Raw genomic sequence first — 16580 nt, 5'->3', positions numbered from 1 at the left:
GAGATCTTTCTCATAAGACCAACTTCTGTAGCAAGCATTGATAGTCCCCAGTAGTAATTAGCCTGCAAATTGTTCCCTTGGATTGATTTAATTCAAGCCTTCAAAGAGCTAAGGGCGGATGGGTTCACTTTACTGTAAGGAAGCTGGCATGACCAGCTGGCTTGTGCTGCTACGTACTGCACCTGTGTGTACTAAGCTGGGTGATGCTGTGCAGGTTCAGAGTGCCTGCTGAGCCATTCATTTTGAGATGTTGTGGATCGACTTCCTGAAACTGTCCCTTCGTGTAAATTGCCATCTCTGTGCTTCGGTCAGCCTTTCCCCCTAGCCTGGTCGATCAATTGATAATGGAGGCCTTTCACTGTTTAGGCCTGTTTCAGTGCTAGCAGTTGGTAGGTTTGTTTGTTTTTTTTAAAAAATGAACAAGTTAGTCTTCTCTCTCACTCCCACAGGGATACTCAGCCACTTCACAAAACCATGGTGTGGAGACAGTCGGTATGGCATACTGGCAGCATGCTTGGCAGAATCCTAAATCTGAGCTAGCTTCTGAGATCCAGTCCCCACCTCCTCCTAGGATTTGATCCAGCTACCGTTAGCTTCAATGAGAACTGGCTCAAGCCTGTAATGAGGGTTTTGGGCATCTGGCCAGGCCTTGGTTTGTTTCTCATTGGGTGTTCTTGGTTTGTGGTGGTGGAGTGGCTAGGGAGAGGCAGTGACTTATTGCTTCTTTCAGTTCCTTGCGCCAGCCTCAAATGTGAACTGGCAACAATAAGATGGGCTGGCGCTCTGCTCTGTGAGCGTTAGCGGCTTATATGTATATATTTTAAAATCTGTTCTAGGGGAATTAATGCTTTAGGGCTTCTAGGTGTTACTGTAATACAAATAAATACTAACCGGACACAGAGCCATTAGCTTCTAAGGTTGTCAATACGGCAGCTGGGAGCATGTCTTCCAGCCTGGGTAGACAGATGTGCACTAACTCTGCTTAAGCTAGCTTGCCAGAAGTAGCCGTCTGGACCTTGTGGCACAGGCGAGCCACAGAGCGGGACAGGCTGGTACCTGTGCCACTACGTCCCTGCTAGTGTTTTTAGTATGATAGCTTGAGCAGAGCTAGCATGTGTCTGTCTCCCCGGGCTGGCTATACTCTGTATTGTCGATGCCTTCCAACTTGGTATCAGCAGCAAATTTCACTAGCACATTGCTACTCTTTTGTGCCATGGTTATTAATAAAAATATTGAGTAAGATTGATCCCAAGACCGGACCCTGAGGACTCCACTAGTAACCTCCCTTCAGCATGATAGTTCAACTTTTAGTGTAACCCGTTGCCTTCTCCCCTTTAGCTAGTTCCTTATCTATCTTTCAAGTTTCATACTAATCCCCGTCTTCTCTAATTAAACAATTTCCCATGTGTCAAATGCTTTACTTGAAGTCCAAGTATATTAAATCTGCTGCATTTCCCTTATTTTAAAAGAATCAGATATTTTCTCAAAGGAGGAAATCAAATTAGTCTGACATGTTCTGCCTTTGGTAAACCTTTGTTGCATTACGTTCCCTTTACCTCCAGGAACTTAATGATTCTTTCCTTCACAATTTGTTTTTAAGTTTTGCGTACTAGTGAGGTCAGACTAACCGGTCTAATTGCCCAGATCTTTTTTTTGTTTTGTTTTGTTTTCCTTTCTTAAATATAGGTATGACATTAGCTATTCTCCAGACATATGGTACTACCCCCCAAATAGCTAGACTTATTACAATCCATGTTCCGGACAAGCAATCTCATGTGCCAGTTCTTTCAATATTCTGGGATGGAAATTATCAGGTTCCCATGACTTGAGCACCTTAAGCTCTTTAAGTTTTTTTTTCCTTCCACCTCAGATGTGGTACCTTCCATTTCTATACCCTCACTTCCATCAGCCATCCTGTCTTTCATACCCATGTTCCATATTATCGCCCTTATTGAAAACAGAGGTAAAGTATTCATTTAGTTTTGGGGCCATACCTAGTTCATCTTTAAACTCCTTCCCATCCACACTGTATAGCAGCCTAATCTCATCCTTCTTTATTCTTATTATTTATATAACTTAAAAAAAAAAACCCTCTTACGTATTTTAACTTCCTTGGCGAGAGTTAATTCAGCTTGACTTTTAGCAATTCTCACTTTATTCCTCCATTTTCTAACCTCCATGACGTAGCTTTCTTTGTGGATCAGTCCCTTTTTCCATTCCCTATAGGCTCTCTGCTTACACCTACTAACCTTTTTGAGGAGGCTATTCATCCAGCTGGGCCTGGAGCCTTTTCCTACAAGTTTTGCCCCTTGCATGGGATGCAAATGGCAGATGGACTTTCTTCAAATCAGCGATTCAAAAGCTAAGTTTCCCCCACATTTAAGTCCTTGAGCTCTTCAGGCCAGTTAACTTTAACTTTAACTTCCTTTAAAACCCTTGAAATTTAAAACCGTAGTTGTTACCTGATTTTGGTGGTTCTTCCATTTAATTTAAACTAAAGCAGCTCTTGATCACTCAATCCAAGATTATTTCCTACTACCAACTCTTCTATGATGTCCTCACTACTTATCAAAAAGTCCACCTCTTGTTGGTTTGGTGGTCTGATAAAGAAAACTCTTATATCATATCCAGGAAAAACTAGACCCCATCTGTATTAGTAGCATTTATTCTCCAATGTCTGTCTGGGAAGTAAGTCTCCCATCATGACACAATTCCCAAATGTATTTATCTCTCTAATGTTATTGAAAAGATCTCTATCCATATCTGAGTCTGACTGTTGGAGGTCTGGAGGAGACCCAAACACTTGCCTAATACAGCCTCTCTTGCAGTCCTTCCCCAAAGTGATTTTGATCCAAACAGGTTTTTTTGTTCATGCTGTCGCTTCTTATCTCTTTACAATTTACTGCTTCCTTGGTGCACAGTACTACCCTACCACCTTGGCCTTTTTTCCTCTCTCTCCTAAATAGCTCTTACCCTTGAATACCTCTAGTCCAGGGGTGGGCAAACTATTACACCCGGGATTGCTGCCCCCTGTGGCACCACGGGGCTAAGGCAGGCTCGCACCACTCCTGGAAGCGGCCAGCACCACGTCCCTGCGGCCCCTGAGGGAGTGGGGGGCAGAGGGCTCTGTGCCCTGCCCTTGCCTTCAGGCACCGTCCTCTGCAGCTCCCATTGGCTGGGAATGGGGAACCGTGTCCAATGGGAGCTTTGGGGGTGGTGCCTGCAGGCAAGGGCAGTGCGTGGAGCCCTCTGCTCCCACCCCCAGGGGCCGTAGGGGCATGGTGCCGGCCGCTTCCAGGAGTGGCGCAGGGCCAAGGCAGGCAGGGAGCCTGCCTTAGCCCCGCTGCATGCCACTGCCATCCCAGAGCTGCTCAAGGTAAGCGGTGCTGAGCAGAGCCCGCACCCCAACACCCTGCCCTGAGCCCCCTGCGCACTCTGCCCGCACCCCAACACCCTGCACTGAGCCCCCAACCCCCTACCCTGAGCCCCCTCGTATGCTCTGCATCCCTCCTGCATGCCAACCTGTTGCCCTGAGCCCCTTCCTGCACACCGCACGCCCCCCACACCCCACACTCCCTCCCACACCTCAACCCCCTGCCCCAGCCCTACATTCATGGCCCTGCATGCAATTTCCCCACCTAGATGTGGCCCTCAGGCCAAAAAGTTTGCCCACCCCTGCTCTAGTCCATTCATAAATGATATTCCACCATGTTTCTGTCATTCCTGTAATATCTGGTTTGACCTCCTGCATCAGTAGTTCAAGTTCTTCCATTTTATTGCCCAGATTCCTTGCATTCATGTACAAGCTCTTCAGTTGTTTTTCTCAGCTCACATCCAGTTTTCTACCTGGATTAGGTATAGTCCTTTACTAATGGTAACATCTACCTGACTGCTACTCAAATCAGTATTTGTACTTTTTCACCTTGCTGTCCATACTCTCACCTTCTGATATTCCTTTATCTCTTAGTATATCTTCATTTAGCTGAATTTTACTGCTGTGTATTGAAGCCAAATGTGGAGATTTGTCAAGGTCTCTCCCAACTTTCTCCCCTTGTCTCCTTATCAATCATGCCAGCTTTGATCCCAGAAGGTTAATACTCCATGTACTCAAGTGAAGTCCATCAACTGAGGAATGTCTTCTTTCTGTGAATGTCTCCCAGTGGTCGATCATCCCAAAACCTTCCTCGCAGCACCAATCCTTGAATCACCTGTTCATCTTCATTAACTTGTCCCTTCTTCTCTAGGGACCAAAAGTATTCTGCTGAAAATCATCTGAGCTTTCACTTTAAGTGTCTTACCCAGCTTAGCAAAGTCACTCTTTATCCATTCCAGTGAGAATCTAGCAGTGTCATTCGTTCCAACCTGCAGCACAGCTCAATGGATTTTTTTCCCCTGCTCTCCTCGGGATCCTTTTCAGCCTCATGTCCACATCTCATAGCTTTGCTCCTCTCAGACAGCACGCTCTTCTGTTCTCTGGATAGGTTCTGGTATGACAAGCCTGTTGATTCTGTTGACTATGGAATCCCTGATCACATAAGCCTGTCTTCTTTTCCCCTCCTTGTGTTGGTATGAATCTCTTATGTTCTCTCTCACAGTCCCCAGTACCTCATCCCCATATTTCCCCCTAGGCTCCAGTCCTTGATATCTCCATCTCTTCCTCTCTCCTGCAGGGACTGGCGTCACCCTATCTTCTGCCTGCTTCTCCTTCTTGTTCCTCAGTGCAGCAGAGAATTAATAGACTTTTAAGGCTGGAAGAGACCTTTATGATCATAGTCTGACCTCCTGCATGACATAAGTCCATAGAACTTCACCCATTAACTCTTGCATCAAGCTCATAACTTTTGGCTGAGCATATCTGTTAGACATCGAATCTTGACTTAGACTGAAAATGATGGAGAATCTACCACATCCCTTGGTATGTTCCACTAGTTAATTATCCTCGCTGTTAAATGTGCACCTTATTTCTAGTCTAAATGTATCTGACTTCAGCTTCCACGCGTTTGATCTTGGTATGTCTTTGTCTGCTAGATTAGAGAACCCTTTGCTCTCATATCTTCTCCATGTGTAGGTCCTTCCCTATACTGGGGAGTGAAATGTTTGGCTATTTGGGTGTGGAGGGACATAGTGAAGTGTGACATATCTTACTAGTCATTTTCTGTCCCTGACAAGCCAGTGTCTTATTGGACCTTTTAAATCATATCCCCCTTCACACCCATCAACAGTATCTTTGAATTTTGCCATGACTTATTGTACTAGCTGCATTCTCAAACTTCTAGAGCTAAAACCAATGCCTCTTACCATCTGAAAGTAGCTTGTACTCCATCTTACAAATGGCAGGAAAACATTAATCTTGAACTCCGTCAATTGAAATCTCCACTACTAAAACTGCCTGGTGAAAGACTGTTGCAGAATTGTTTAGTGGGCAGTCCAGTACAAATGTTCTAAAGACAATAAACTTCACCAAGCTCCTGGCCTGGTCAGTTTCTCAGAATAAGAGTTTCAATCAGTGTGGCTGTAATATAGTTTTACAGGATTTATAGAACTGCTATGAAAGCGTTCTGGACTAAATTGTGGACTTTAACCATTGGCCTGGGAATATTTGTAGAGTTACTTTTTAAAAATAGCTTGTTCTGGACACTTCATTTAAAGTATTACTTTAAAAAAAAAAAAAAAAAGTTTGCTGATACCATGCTGCAATGAAACCCTTTTTAAAATGTAACTTTTCATGCTATTTTATCTCCAATATGGACTAAGTGGTGGGGTTTTTTTGTTTTTTTGTTTGTTTGTTTGTTTTTTTTAAAGAAGCTAACCGCATTTGTGGTAGACTTATGAAAACTTTTTTTAAAAGTATCAGATGAAAAAAACCTTCAATATTTCCTGAACTTTTTAATTAAGGTTGTACAAAATCCCTACTGAACTGTTACCATGGACATTTTGCACATAGTATTTTTTTTAGTTTTTATCTTGTTAAATGTGTAACTTGATGTTCTGTGTGATGTGTGCCAAAAAATATTTGGGATGTTCAAAGCAGCTGAGATAACCCTGCTGTTGGAAACTTAACTAATGCATTTCCTGACTAATGTTGCAGTGTGTTTTTTTTTAAAAAAAAAAAAAAAAAAAAAATCCAGCTAATGTTGCCTTAATATAGATGTCTTGCACTTAATTTCCTAAACTGCCTTTAAAGGGAGAGAAGAAACTGACATAGGAAGTGATTCCTGGAGCCAGTCCAACAAATCCTTCATACTTGTATGAAGTACATGTTCCTTTAACTGAACCATTAGTACGCATTCAATTAATAGAGCCAAGTGTTTACAAGAACTGTTCTGTTGTTGCCATACAGTCAGCTGGGGAGCAGGCTGGGGACTCCTTCCCTCTCAGGACACGGGAAATTAAGGATTGGCCATGTGGATCCCCTCCCCAGCTGAGAAGATTGTCCAACAATTGCCTGGGGTCCTGCTCCTTAGTCATGTATTTAAAACATACTTGCCAAATTCTGTCCATCCCAGTGCATTTCCTGAGCAGGCTTGCGAAGTGAGGAATTCTGGGCACTTATTCTTAGTTGCCTGTAGACTTCAAATGTGGTTGTCTGACAAGAAAATGTGGTTTTCCTGTCATTTGAGAGAATGAGACCACAGCCCAAGGAAACTAAAATGGAATATTGTTGCTGTTGCAATAGTCTGAAGATCTTGTTCTGACACAATAGTTGAACAGGTTTCTTAAGTCGTTTTAAGTGTGTGTTCTCAGATATAAAACTGAAATGCTGCTGCTCCCTCCAGTTTGAGACAACCTTAATCCTGCGCCCTGACAGCCACCTTAGCGCAAGGGCCAATGGAAGAGCACAATATTGTTCCCCTCCCTTAACCTCTTCCATCCAGTAGCAAGTACTTCCTGGATCAGTGGTGCTGCCCAGAGCACAGTGAGGGGGCATATGAATGATGCTGACTTGGGATTGTGGTAGGCACAGGGAACACAGCATGTTTGAGAGGGATACGGTACTGATCTTCCTCTTCCCTACTGCCATCCCTACAGGGGCAGATTCCAGTTTGTATGGGAAGTGTCATCTTCATCCTGGGTTTCCAGGTTTTGCAACACTTAGTTTTGGGCGCTACACTGTAATACCCTTGCAGGACATGGCAAGCACAGGGCAGTGCTGAGTGGCTTTGGCCTCTGTGCTTCCAAAGGGGTTTTGTTTGTGAATTTCCCTTGGTTTTTGAGAAAGTGGGAGTAACGAGGGGGGCAAAGTTGAGGGACAATTTTGGGAAGGTGGGGGAAGCTTCCTGGGCATTGCTCACAGCCCCTCAGCTACCAGCGGGAGGCAGCACCAGGGGATAAGAGTAGTCCATAACTGGCTTACCCCTATGTGTGCCCAGCAAATCCGTATGTTTTAGACTTGCTGTTGATCGCCTACACTAGATGAGCTCAGGGCATCCCAGTGATTTGACATCTCTGTAGATACTGGCCATAGTTTTAGGCTGGGTACACAGCCCATGTGCACAAAACTACTCTCCGGAATCTGCCTAGACGGGGACTTGAACTCATGGTCATTGGGACTGCATTTTGGTGCCACCCTCCCTAAGCCATCAGCTGAGTGGAGGTGTCTCATTGAGCCTCTTCCTTGAGGACCCAGAGCTCAGTTTCCACAGTTTCTGCCTGGTCTCAGTATCATGTGACTGAGAATGGAGCATGTTTCTTCTCTGCTACCCACCCCAGTTTCAGTGCATTGTGCCAGATTCTAGAGCACTAGAAAATTTAAAAGTAGGTCATTTGGGGGAGAAACTTCTTTCAGGAGCACTTTGACCAAACAGACCCCAATGTGCACCACTCACACAACCCAGGTCTATCAACTGGCACAGGAATTGTTGGCCCGTCTGAGTACACCTGCGGATTTTAGGCACTTTGTTTAGAGCCACCTCTTGAGAAACCTCCGCTCAACCTTACCCCGGTGCGGGAAGGGCTCCCAGTAACATACCGGGGAAGACAGGGACTCCAGTGGTTAAAAGTCTAGCTCTGCATGTCTGTGCACTGTTCCTTGTTGCAGATTTGATTTGGACATAACGGCTGGGATTGCCTTTCTCTGCTCTAAGCTTTGTCCTAGCATTTCCGGTCTTCTGCAAAGCCTCCAAGAAGAATCTTCTCCTTGGAAAAAAGACTCCAGTCACAGCGTGATTAAGTCCATCACTGCAGCCAAGGTTAAGGCCATTTTGGTCTGCAAGTTGCAAAGTGTTTCGTGATCTCCTAAAACTGAAATCACATTTAGCGACAAGTTTCCAAGTGCGGCTGTTCCTGAGTTACCTATGGCAGGAGGGGGAAGTGTTTCACACGAAGAAAAAACAAATCCCTCCTTGGGGGCATTGTAAAACTTAATTCATTACTGTTTGTAAATGGCTTTGCAATCCTCAGATGCAACATACTACTGAAGTTATATCTGCTTATTGGCTTCCCTTAGTCGTAGCATGCTCTGACATGACCCTTTTACTGATTTCACATCACAGTATCCAGGAACTTATCTACATTAGGAATATCCTGATTTCTGCAGCCTGGACAAAGGGCAATTGTCTTCTGCCTTGCCCCAACAGTGATTTGAGACTGAACTCATGTTGTAAAACACTTTGAAATTCCTTTTGAAGGTTGCTTTACGCAGTTGTAGGTTAGCATAATGTTAGAGTATGCTTTATCTCGTAGCCTATTCTACTGGACGCTGTCATATGTAGGATACAGGTGAGACTTCCAGCTACAACCATCTGAGTGGGTCATTGCAGTTACAGTGCACTGAAATCTTCCCAACCCATCCCTTATTTTAATTGTAAATGGAAGGAGAGTTCACTTGCAGGGGTGCAGAGTGAAGTGTTACCAGCTAACATAGGGCTGAACTCCTTGTAGAGATGCTGTGCCAGGAAAGTCTCTGAACGTCGGCCTGGGAACCTAGCCAGTTTCCATTCGATCTGGAGTCCGTGGAGTGTGGGTGGAGAGGAGAGGGCTTTCTGCAGCAGCCACTTTACTTCTCTGTGCATTACTAAAGAAGCAGCGCAACTAGCCTGCAGCAGAAAGTCCCAGAGAATATAAAATCAGAGCTGAATTTTGTGTGTGTATTTAGCATTCTACTATAGTCCGGTCACTTACCCATCCTAATACCTCCCTCTAAGGCAGGCGTTCTCAACCTTTTTCTCTCTTAATCCTTCCTCCCCCCCTCCCCCCCCCCGAACGTACTATTAAAAACTCCATGGCCCATCTCTGCCACAACAACTGTTTTTCTGCATATAAAAGCCAGGGCCAGCATTAGGGGATAGCAAGCAGGGCAACTGCCCAGGCCCCATGACACATGGGGCCCCCAAAGCTAAGTTGCTCAGGCTTCAGCCCTGGGTGGCGGGGCTCAGGGCCCCGGGCTTTAGCCCTATGCGGTGGGGCTTAAGCTTTCTGCCCTGGGCCTCAGCAAATCTAAAGCTGTCTATGCTTGGTGACCCCCCTGAAACTTGCTTGTGGCCCCCCCAGGGGGCCCTGGACCCCTGGTTGAGAACCACTGCTCCAAGGAATGCATTTGTGCAAGTGAGAAGGCAGGTAAAGTGGCCAGATGTATTTGGTGGTCACTTTACCTGCCTTCTCACTTGCACAAATGCGTTCCTTCTCTGTGCCTTTTTCTCCCAGCTGTGGGAAGGGCTGGGTGTGTGTTTGGGGGTGGGGGATTCTTGTTGCTTTATAGCTTGTAACGCAGAGCAGAAATAGTTTTCCTACTGCACAGTTGAGGGCGGTGCTCCCCCTTGATGTGGGTAGAGAGGTTGAGCAATACAGCCTGGAGGCTCTGATTCAACCATTTGCTCACTCGTCTAATTATTGTGACCCTTCCAATTTTCTTATCCATACCATCGGTGTCTTTAAAAAAGATTAAGAGAATTTAGCTTTAAAACGAACACAAAGCCCTGCAAATGAAATTCTAGCTGTTTCCTAATTTGATGCCCATGTGACTGTATGGGAGCCAGAGTTGGGCTGACAGGAGGATTTAGGAAACGATGAAACTTTACTAACATACTCTGTAGCAGCTCTGGAGAGGGGAGGGACCTGTAGTTGAACAGGCCCTGCTGAAGGAGGATGTCTTAGGGGTGCCTATGTGGTAGTGGCATTTTTTTTGCAAGTTACATTCTTACTTTTTTTTTTTTTTTGGGTCACTGGGGTACAGGGGACGTCTAAATTTTAATGTTCTTTCTAGATTGCAGGAAAATTCTTACATTAAAGTTAACAAAATGCTTTCTCTGAGCTGTATTGCCCCTGCTCACTGAGGGGGGAATCACTCAACACACCACCTCCCTGGAGATGCTCTGCCCATTTTGCATGTAGGCTTATGCAGCCCAAACTGTCCACAAGCAGAACATGAGCATGACGGTCTCTGTTCTAACTTTGTTCTCAGGAGCTCATCACTTTCCAAACCCTTCGCATTTCCAGGCATGTGGGTGAAACTTTGGGAAGCTTGAGCAAAAAAAGTTGTTGTGTATGTGACGGGTTGGATCACAGAAACCCCCTTGGGAGCTGCCACCCGATGTGCAAAGACTACCCCTGCTCCTGTTTTCCCTGCCAGCTCAGGACTCCAGCACCCTGTCTTGCTGAGCCAGACACTCCCGTCTGCTTCAACACAGACCCAGGGTCTGAATCACTTGTCCCAAAGCTGCAAGTTTACCTGAAAACAGCTCACAGAAGTGTGCTTGTCTTTAGCACTCAGATGCCCAACTCCCAATGGGGTCTAAACCCAGATAAATCCGTTTTACCCTGCATAAAGCTTATGCAGAGCAAACTCATAAATTGTTCGCTCTCTATAACACTGATAGAGAGATATGCACAGTTGTTTGCTCCCCCAGGTATTAATACATACTCTGAGTAAATTACTAAATAGAAAGTGATTTTATTAAATACAGACAGTAGGATTTAAGTGGTTCCAAGTAGTAACAGACAGAACAAAGTAAGTCACCAAGTAAAATAAAATGAAATGCGCAGATCTGTCTAATCAAACTAAATACAGATAATCTCACCCTCAGAGATGCTTCAGTAAGTTTTTCTCAGACTGGACATCTTCCAGGCCTGGGCACAATTCTTTCCCCTGGTACAGTTCTTGTTCCAGCTCACGTGATAGCTAGGGGATTCTTCATGATGGCTCCTCTCTCTCCTTTGTTCTGTTCCACCCCTTTATATATCTTTTGCATAAGGCGGGAACCCTTTGTCCCTCTGGGTTTCCACCCCCCCTCACTGGAAAAGCACCAGGTTAAAGATGGATTCCAGTTCAGGTGACATGATCACATGTCACTGCAAGACTTCATTGCCCACTTGCCAGCACACACATATACAGGAAGACTTACAGGTAAAACACAGCCATCTGCAGTCAATTGTCCTGGTTAATGGGAGTCATCAAGATTCCAAACCACCATTAATGGCCCACACTTTGCATAATTACAATAGGTCCTCAGAGTTATATTTCATATTTCTAGTTTCAGATACAAGAGTGGTACATTTATACAAATAGGATGATCACACTCAGTAGATTATAAGCTTTGTAATGATACCTTACAAGAGACCTTTTGCATGAAACATATTTCAGTTACGTTATATTCACTTATTACCATATTTTTCTAAAACTATCCCAGTTACATTATATTCACTTATTATCATGTTTTTATGAAACCATATAGACTGCACAACGTCACAGTGTAAGTATGATGGGAGGGGGGAGACAATAGGCACTCATTTAACAGCCCCCCAGTTAGAATGACTGGAGTTGGCCAACAGAAACTTGGCAGGGAAATCACCCTTGTTGAGGAGAGATGCAGTTGAAACTTCAGGTGAAAATTTGGTTTTGACTTGACATTGTGTGAACCTTTCAGAACTGTGTTCTGTGTGCGTGTGGTTCATTTTATGCAACTTTCTCACCCAAACTTAAATTTTCAACAGTGAATGGAGGGGGGAGAAATCTCTCAAAGATTGAGATGCTTTTAAGGGACCATTCAGAAAGTGCCAAGCACTCGCCTTCTGAAAATCAAACACCTTTCAGGTGTTTCAAGTTGGATCCTCAAGAATCAAGTCTAAAATCACTATTCACTTTTGAAAACCTAAACCTGAGCTTTTAATGTACACAGCTAAGGAAAGTAACTTAGCTGTACAGTGAAACTTAATGAGGAAGGTGTCCAACAAAAGAGCTACAGCTTGCTCCTCCTTACTCCGCTAGCCCTAGGTAATCGAACAAACATCTGGATTTTGGCATTTTTTTGGAAGGCTATTTATGTATTATGTGGGCTCAGAGTAGCGTGGTATGAAGGCTTTTATCAACATTAGACACGCAGGTTAAGTAACTTGTCCAAATTCATACAGTGAGTCAGTGGCAGAGCTGAGAATAGACTCCAGATTCCATTTCTTGGTTCGTACCTTTCCCGCAACACTGTCCTTCCTATGCTTACGTATCCTGGAACCTGCTTCTTATAACTCGTGTGAGAATCATCTGCTGTTGTTTTCATGGGGGAGTTTGCTTGTTCGTGACAAATGTAACTTAATTAAAACAGGTTAGGTTGGTTCTAGGAGCTAAAGTGCTAGTTGTTGAGTTCAAATCCTTGTGGGTTAAAAGTGAAACCAGCATGGTGTTCTTGGCTGGTTCCCCGGGTTAGTGACATGAAGAAATCTCTACTGATGGTCTGCTGAAGGGGACGCTCCGGACAGCGGTGCATTGGCAGAGCTGTGTGATGGGAGCTAAGGATTTGTCTACACTACGCAGCTTTTAGTGACAAGGCTGTGTCAACACAGCCTTGTCGCTAAAAGTCAGCGTGTGTAAACGCTCTGTCGGTATTTTGTCGGCACTTTTGCCGACGCAATACTTCCAGCCCCGCGAGCGGCGTTAGCTTTGTCGGCAGGAGAGCGCTCCTGCCGACAAAGCCGCATTCACACTGCCGCTTGCGTCGGCAAAACTTTTGTCTTTGGCGGGGGGGCTTTTTTAAGTACCCGTGAAAAACAAAAGTTTTGTTGACCACGTCGTATTGTAGACAAACCCTAATTTGTAGAGCATCTCCCTGCACCGTGCCTGATTTAGCCCTGGGCCTTGGCTCATTGTGAAACACTTCAGCTTGTAATGTCTTTAAACAATGCCCATCTTTATATTTTGCTTGACAAGCTGATTATGAGGAAAGGAAACCTTGCAGCTGAGCACCTTTTGGTGTTTGCTTTGCTTGTGTTGGCTGTTATATTAGGAATAGAAGCCAACTCAAAGGGAGGAGGTGACACTGTTTTATGTCCCAGCCCTAGTGTGGGATGTAATCAGAAATTGTGAATGTTGCTATAACGCAGCCATACTACCTCAGGCTGTGATCTTATCTGAGCTCACAAGTTGTAAAGACTGTGCCATGTCAGTACTTGGGGTGAGAGACATCTCAAGAACCACTAGGTGCTGCAAGAAGAGGTATATAAGATTTGGAGGGGAAAGCATCAATCAGTACCGAATGAGTGCCTCAACCTGAGGCAGGCTGGCTGGCTAAATATGTGCTAGAACTGCATCTTAGCTTCTGGTCTAGATAAGGCCAAAGTGAGATGAGATGAGCTATTGTTCCAGGCTGTCTGCAGATTTGAAGATGATACTATGTCAGTTTACACCCTTTTTGCATTTAAGAAGCTTTTCTTAGCAACTGTAAAGGCAAACGCTTTGCTCAAAAATGAAAGCTAGAAGATCCTGGAACCCAATTCCACAAGTACTGTAGTCTGACAGAGTTGTCAATTGCAGAATTGCATAGTACACAGAGCCATGACACTAATAACCGGTTTCCAATTAATGTGATTATCTGTGTTTCTCTATATAATGTTAAGTTGTCTTTTTTTAAAATGTTTTGTTGCATTTTATTTCTAGCATCCAGCGAGCTGCATTGGTGGTTTTGGAAAATTACTACAGAGATTTCACCATCTATAACCCGAGCTTGTTAATGGCCTCCAAGTCTCGCGCAGCCAAACACATGGCTGGCCTGAAAGTCTACAATGTGGATGGTAGGTGAGGGTGGAATAGTAGCTGAGAATTGATGTGTGGGGTGGAGAAGAGCAGGACTTGTTATCCTTTGTTCCAGGCACATGCCTACCTTCTCACCATCCAAAATTCTTGTCAGAAATCCTCCTACCACTACTGAGTCCATTGGTCCCAAATCACTTCAGACTTATAAAGCACAATAGAACTTTGTCTTGACTAGGAAAAGTGGCCAAGTTTAGGTCAGGTTTAGCTAGTATGTATTAGCTAAGCCCAATTTAAATTTGATTGTACTTCCTACTCAACACAAAGCCTAGATGGGTATGGCACTTTATAGATAAATATAAGGACAGGGGCTTAGTGTCCTGCAAACCTTTGCAAGCTTAGGGCTTGTCTTCACAAGTTGTACCAATTTAAAGGGGTGTTTTTTCAATAGATGTAGTTAAACCATTGTGAGGCCCTGTGTGGCCCCTCTGAACCTGAGTTAAACCAAACTTGAATCAATTCTTTGCTGATTGAATCTAAATAAGACAGGTTTAAACAAACCAAGGTTGTGTCAGGACACCCACAGCCTTAATAAAATCAGGTGTTCCAGTAATTGGGTAGCTTCAGTTCTATGGGGAAGCTTTTAAACTCAACATGCTGAAGCTAAAATACAAAGGAGAGGGGCTGTCCCAGGAAACACGGCCAACTTTAATTTCACAGGAGTTGGAAAAATCAGGGCTGTATTGTACATGTGTGGATTAGCACTGAAAGGTTTTGCAGCAGGGTGTGTTCAGAGGGGATTTGACTTTGCAGAGAGCGACTGTTTTTCACGTGCAACAGGAATGTGGGAGATGAATCTAAGACTTCTGCCCTGTCTTTCGCACATGGCTTATATCTTGCTTTGCGTTGCTCGGTGCCCCCAAAGGGTTCAGAGGCTGTGTGGATGCTTCTCTAAACCTCCTCTGAACCTTTAGAGACAACAAAAATTGGACCTGGAAATGTTGCCAGAGCAGCTTCCTCTAGTGAGACCTGATGCTGATTAGGGGGGCAGAATCCCGGAGAGGAGCAGCTTTGTTTTGTAGCACTTCTGGTCCTGGCTAGTGCAGGAAGTGCGGGGTGTGTGAAATAGTAAGTAACATCAGTAATAAGGGATGTAAGCTAGCATATTCTGTTGTAGAAATGGGCAATGTTTGTGTGTATGTGGGAGGGGGTCTTGGAAAAAAATAAACCATTTTGACCAGGTGGAAACCTTCTCTTTCATTCTGGTCATGGGTTAGTGTCAGGGAGAACTTACTGGTCTGGAAGGTATTTCCAAATTTGATCCCGCCAAAGTGTTCCCAGCCTTTTCAGGTTGTAAGGCATTAGGCTTATTTAATGTCACGTTGTTCCAATTACCATCTCTTCTAGTGCAGTTGCAGCATAACTGAGAGTTGGCAGGGCACAGCTGCTGCAGGAAGAGGCTAATGATACAGACCATTGGAAAGTTGGGACTCCAAACTTTCAGAGGAAAAATCAGTGATTTTTCTAGCACTAGCAGTCTGTGAGCTAGCATAGTTTAAAATCCTGTCAGAACTCAAGTAGACAAAAGCAAGCTAGGGATCTGGATGGGATGCTTTTTCAGTTCCAAAATCTTTGACTGGCAAGGCTAGAAACAAGTGCTTCATGACACTGGATAGGAGGAACTCCCAACTTTCCAGTAGCATAAAGCATTTATATGTGGCACTAGTGGCTTCTAACACAGGATCTTACAATAATTGTCAATTCCTTGGTCTCTCAGTACTTCTTGGCTTTATTGCCATAATGAATATAGCAGGACTTTAGCCATTGTAATATACTGTGCAATCCCAGAGTTTGCAGAGCTTTTGGATAGCTTCTCTTGCTGTGCCGCAGGGTTTTTTTAATGCACGCTGAACTCAGTGGCATAGAAGCATATCCTTTAGAAGAATTCCTGTGGATTTACTAAGTGGACTGTGTAGCTCTAGCCAGGACCCTCTTGGCAGTGGAACAATCTGTCTTGCATGCTCTCCGCGTGAGAGGACAGTAATGCTGTTAAGACCTCTAATTTGTTGGCAGCCTTTGAGTTTGGTGTTACAGCAGCGGGGGGGGTGTGAAGGAGGAGGTCTTGCTTAAGTCCCTATTGTGCTGGCAAAATGGGAGCTTGCCCAAAGGCTGTATTTTCATCACCATGCGTGATGAATCAGACAATTAATAATTCTAAACCAAACTGGAACTGCGCCTCTCCTAAGCCGTACCACTACACATCGAGGCTGTCAAATGAAATCTAAAGTGTTTACTCTGGAGAAGCTGTTTGTTTGAATTCCTAGACTATCCATCATTAATCATCAAACTTATTTCTTGGAAACCATGTTCTTTTTAAGAAAAAAGCAGCCCTTATTGTGTGAGCAGAGCATTCTTGGGTTTGTCTACCCTACAGAATTGATAATGCTTAAACACAGCCAGTTTAATGGCGTAGACTGGCTCTTAAAGCATAGTTACAGTCAGAAAAGTGGCTCTTAAAAATGTATACATTTTGGGGGTTGTTTTATATGTCTTTCTCTGACTCTGATGTGCTCTGTTCATCAAATGACAACACTTTTCCCTAACTCCTAGCGCTGCAGGCTGCATG

The 16580-nt window shown here is 44.3% G+C and overlaps 1 protein-coding gene across 1 annotated transcript in view; it reads left to right on the top strand.

The window, feature by feature from the left end:
- VANGL1 (VANGL planar cell polarity protein 1) overlaps positions 1–16580 on the top strand; it is a 53829-nt gene that overhangs the window by 27372 nt on the left and 9877 nt on the right. The window contains exon 5 of the mRNA XM_026657391.2: positions 13862–13995. Coding sequence (XP_026513176.1) covers positions 13862–13995 — 134 coding nt within the window. The remainder of the gene's footprint in view (positions 1–13861; positions 13996–16580) is intronic.

This window comes from Terrapene carolina, unplaced genomic scaffold (genome assembly GCF_002925995.2).
Source record: "Terrapene carolina triunguis isolate 2854851 unplaced genomic scaffold, T_m_triunguis-2.0 Scaffold242, whole genome shotgun sequence".
NCBI lineage: Eukaryota > Metazoa > Chordata > Testudines > Emydidae > Terrapene > Terrapene triunguis.
The sequence above is the reverse complement of the archived record's forward strand: the minus strand, read 5'-3'. Positions and strand labels throughout refer to the sequence as shown.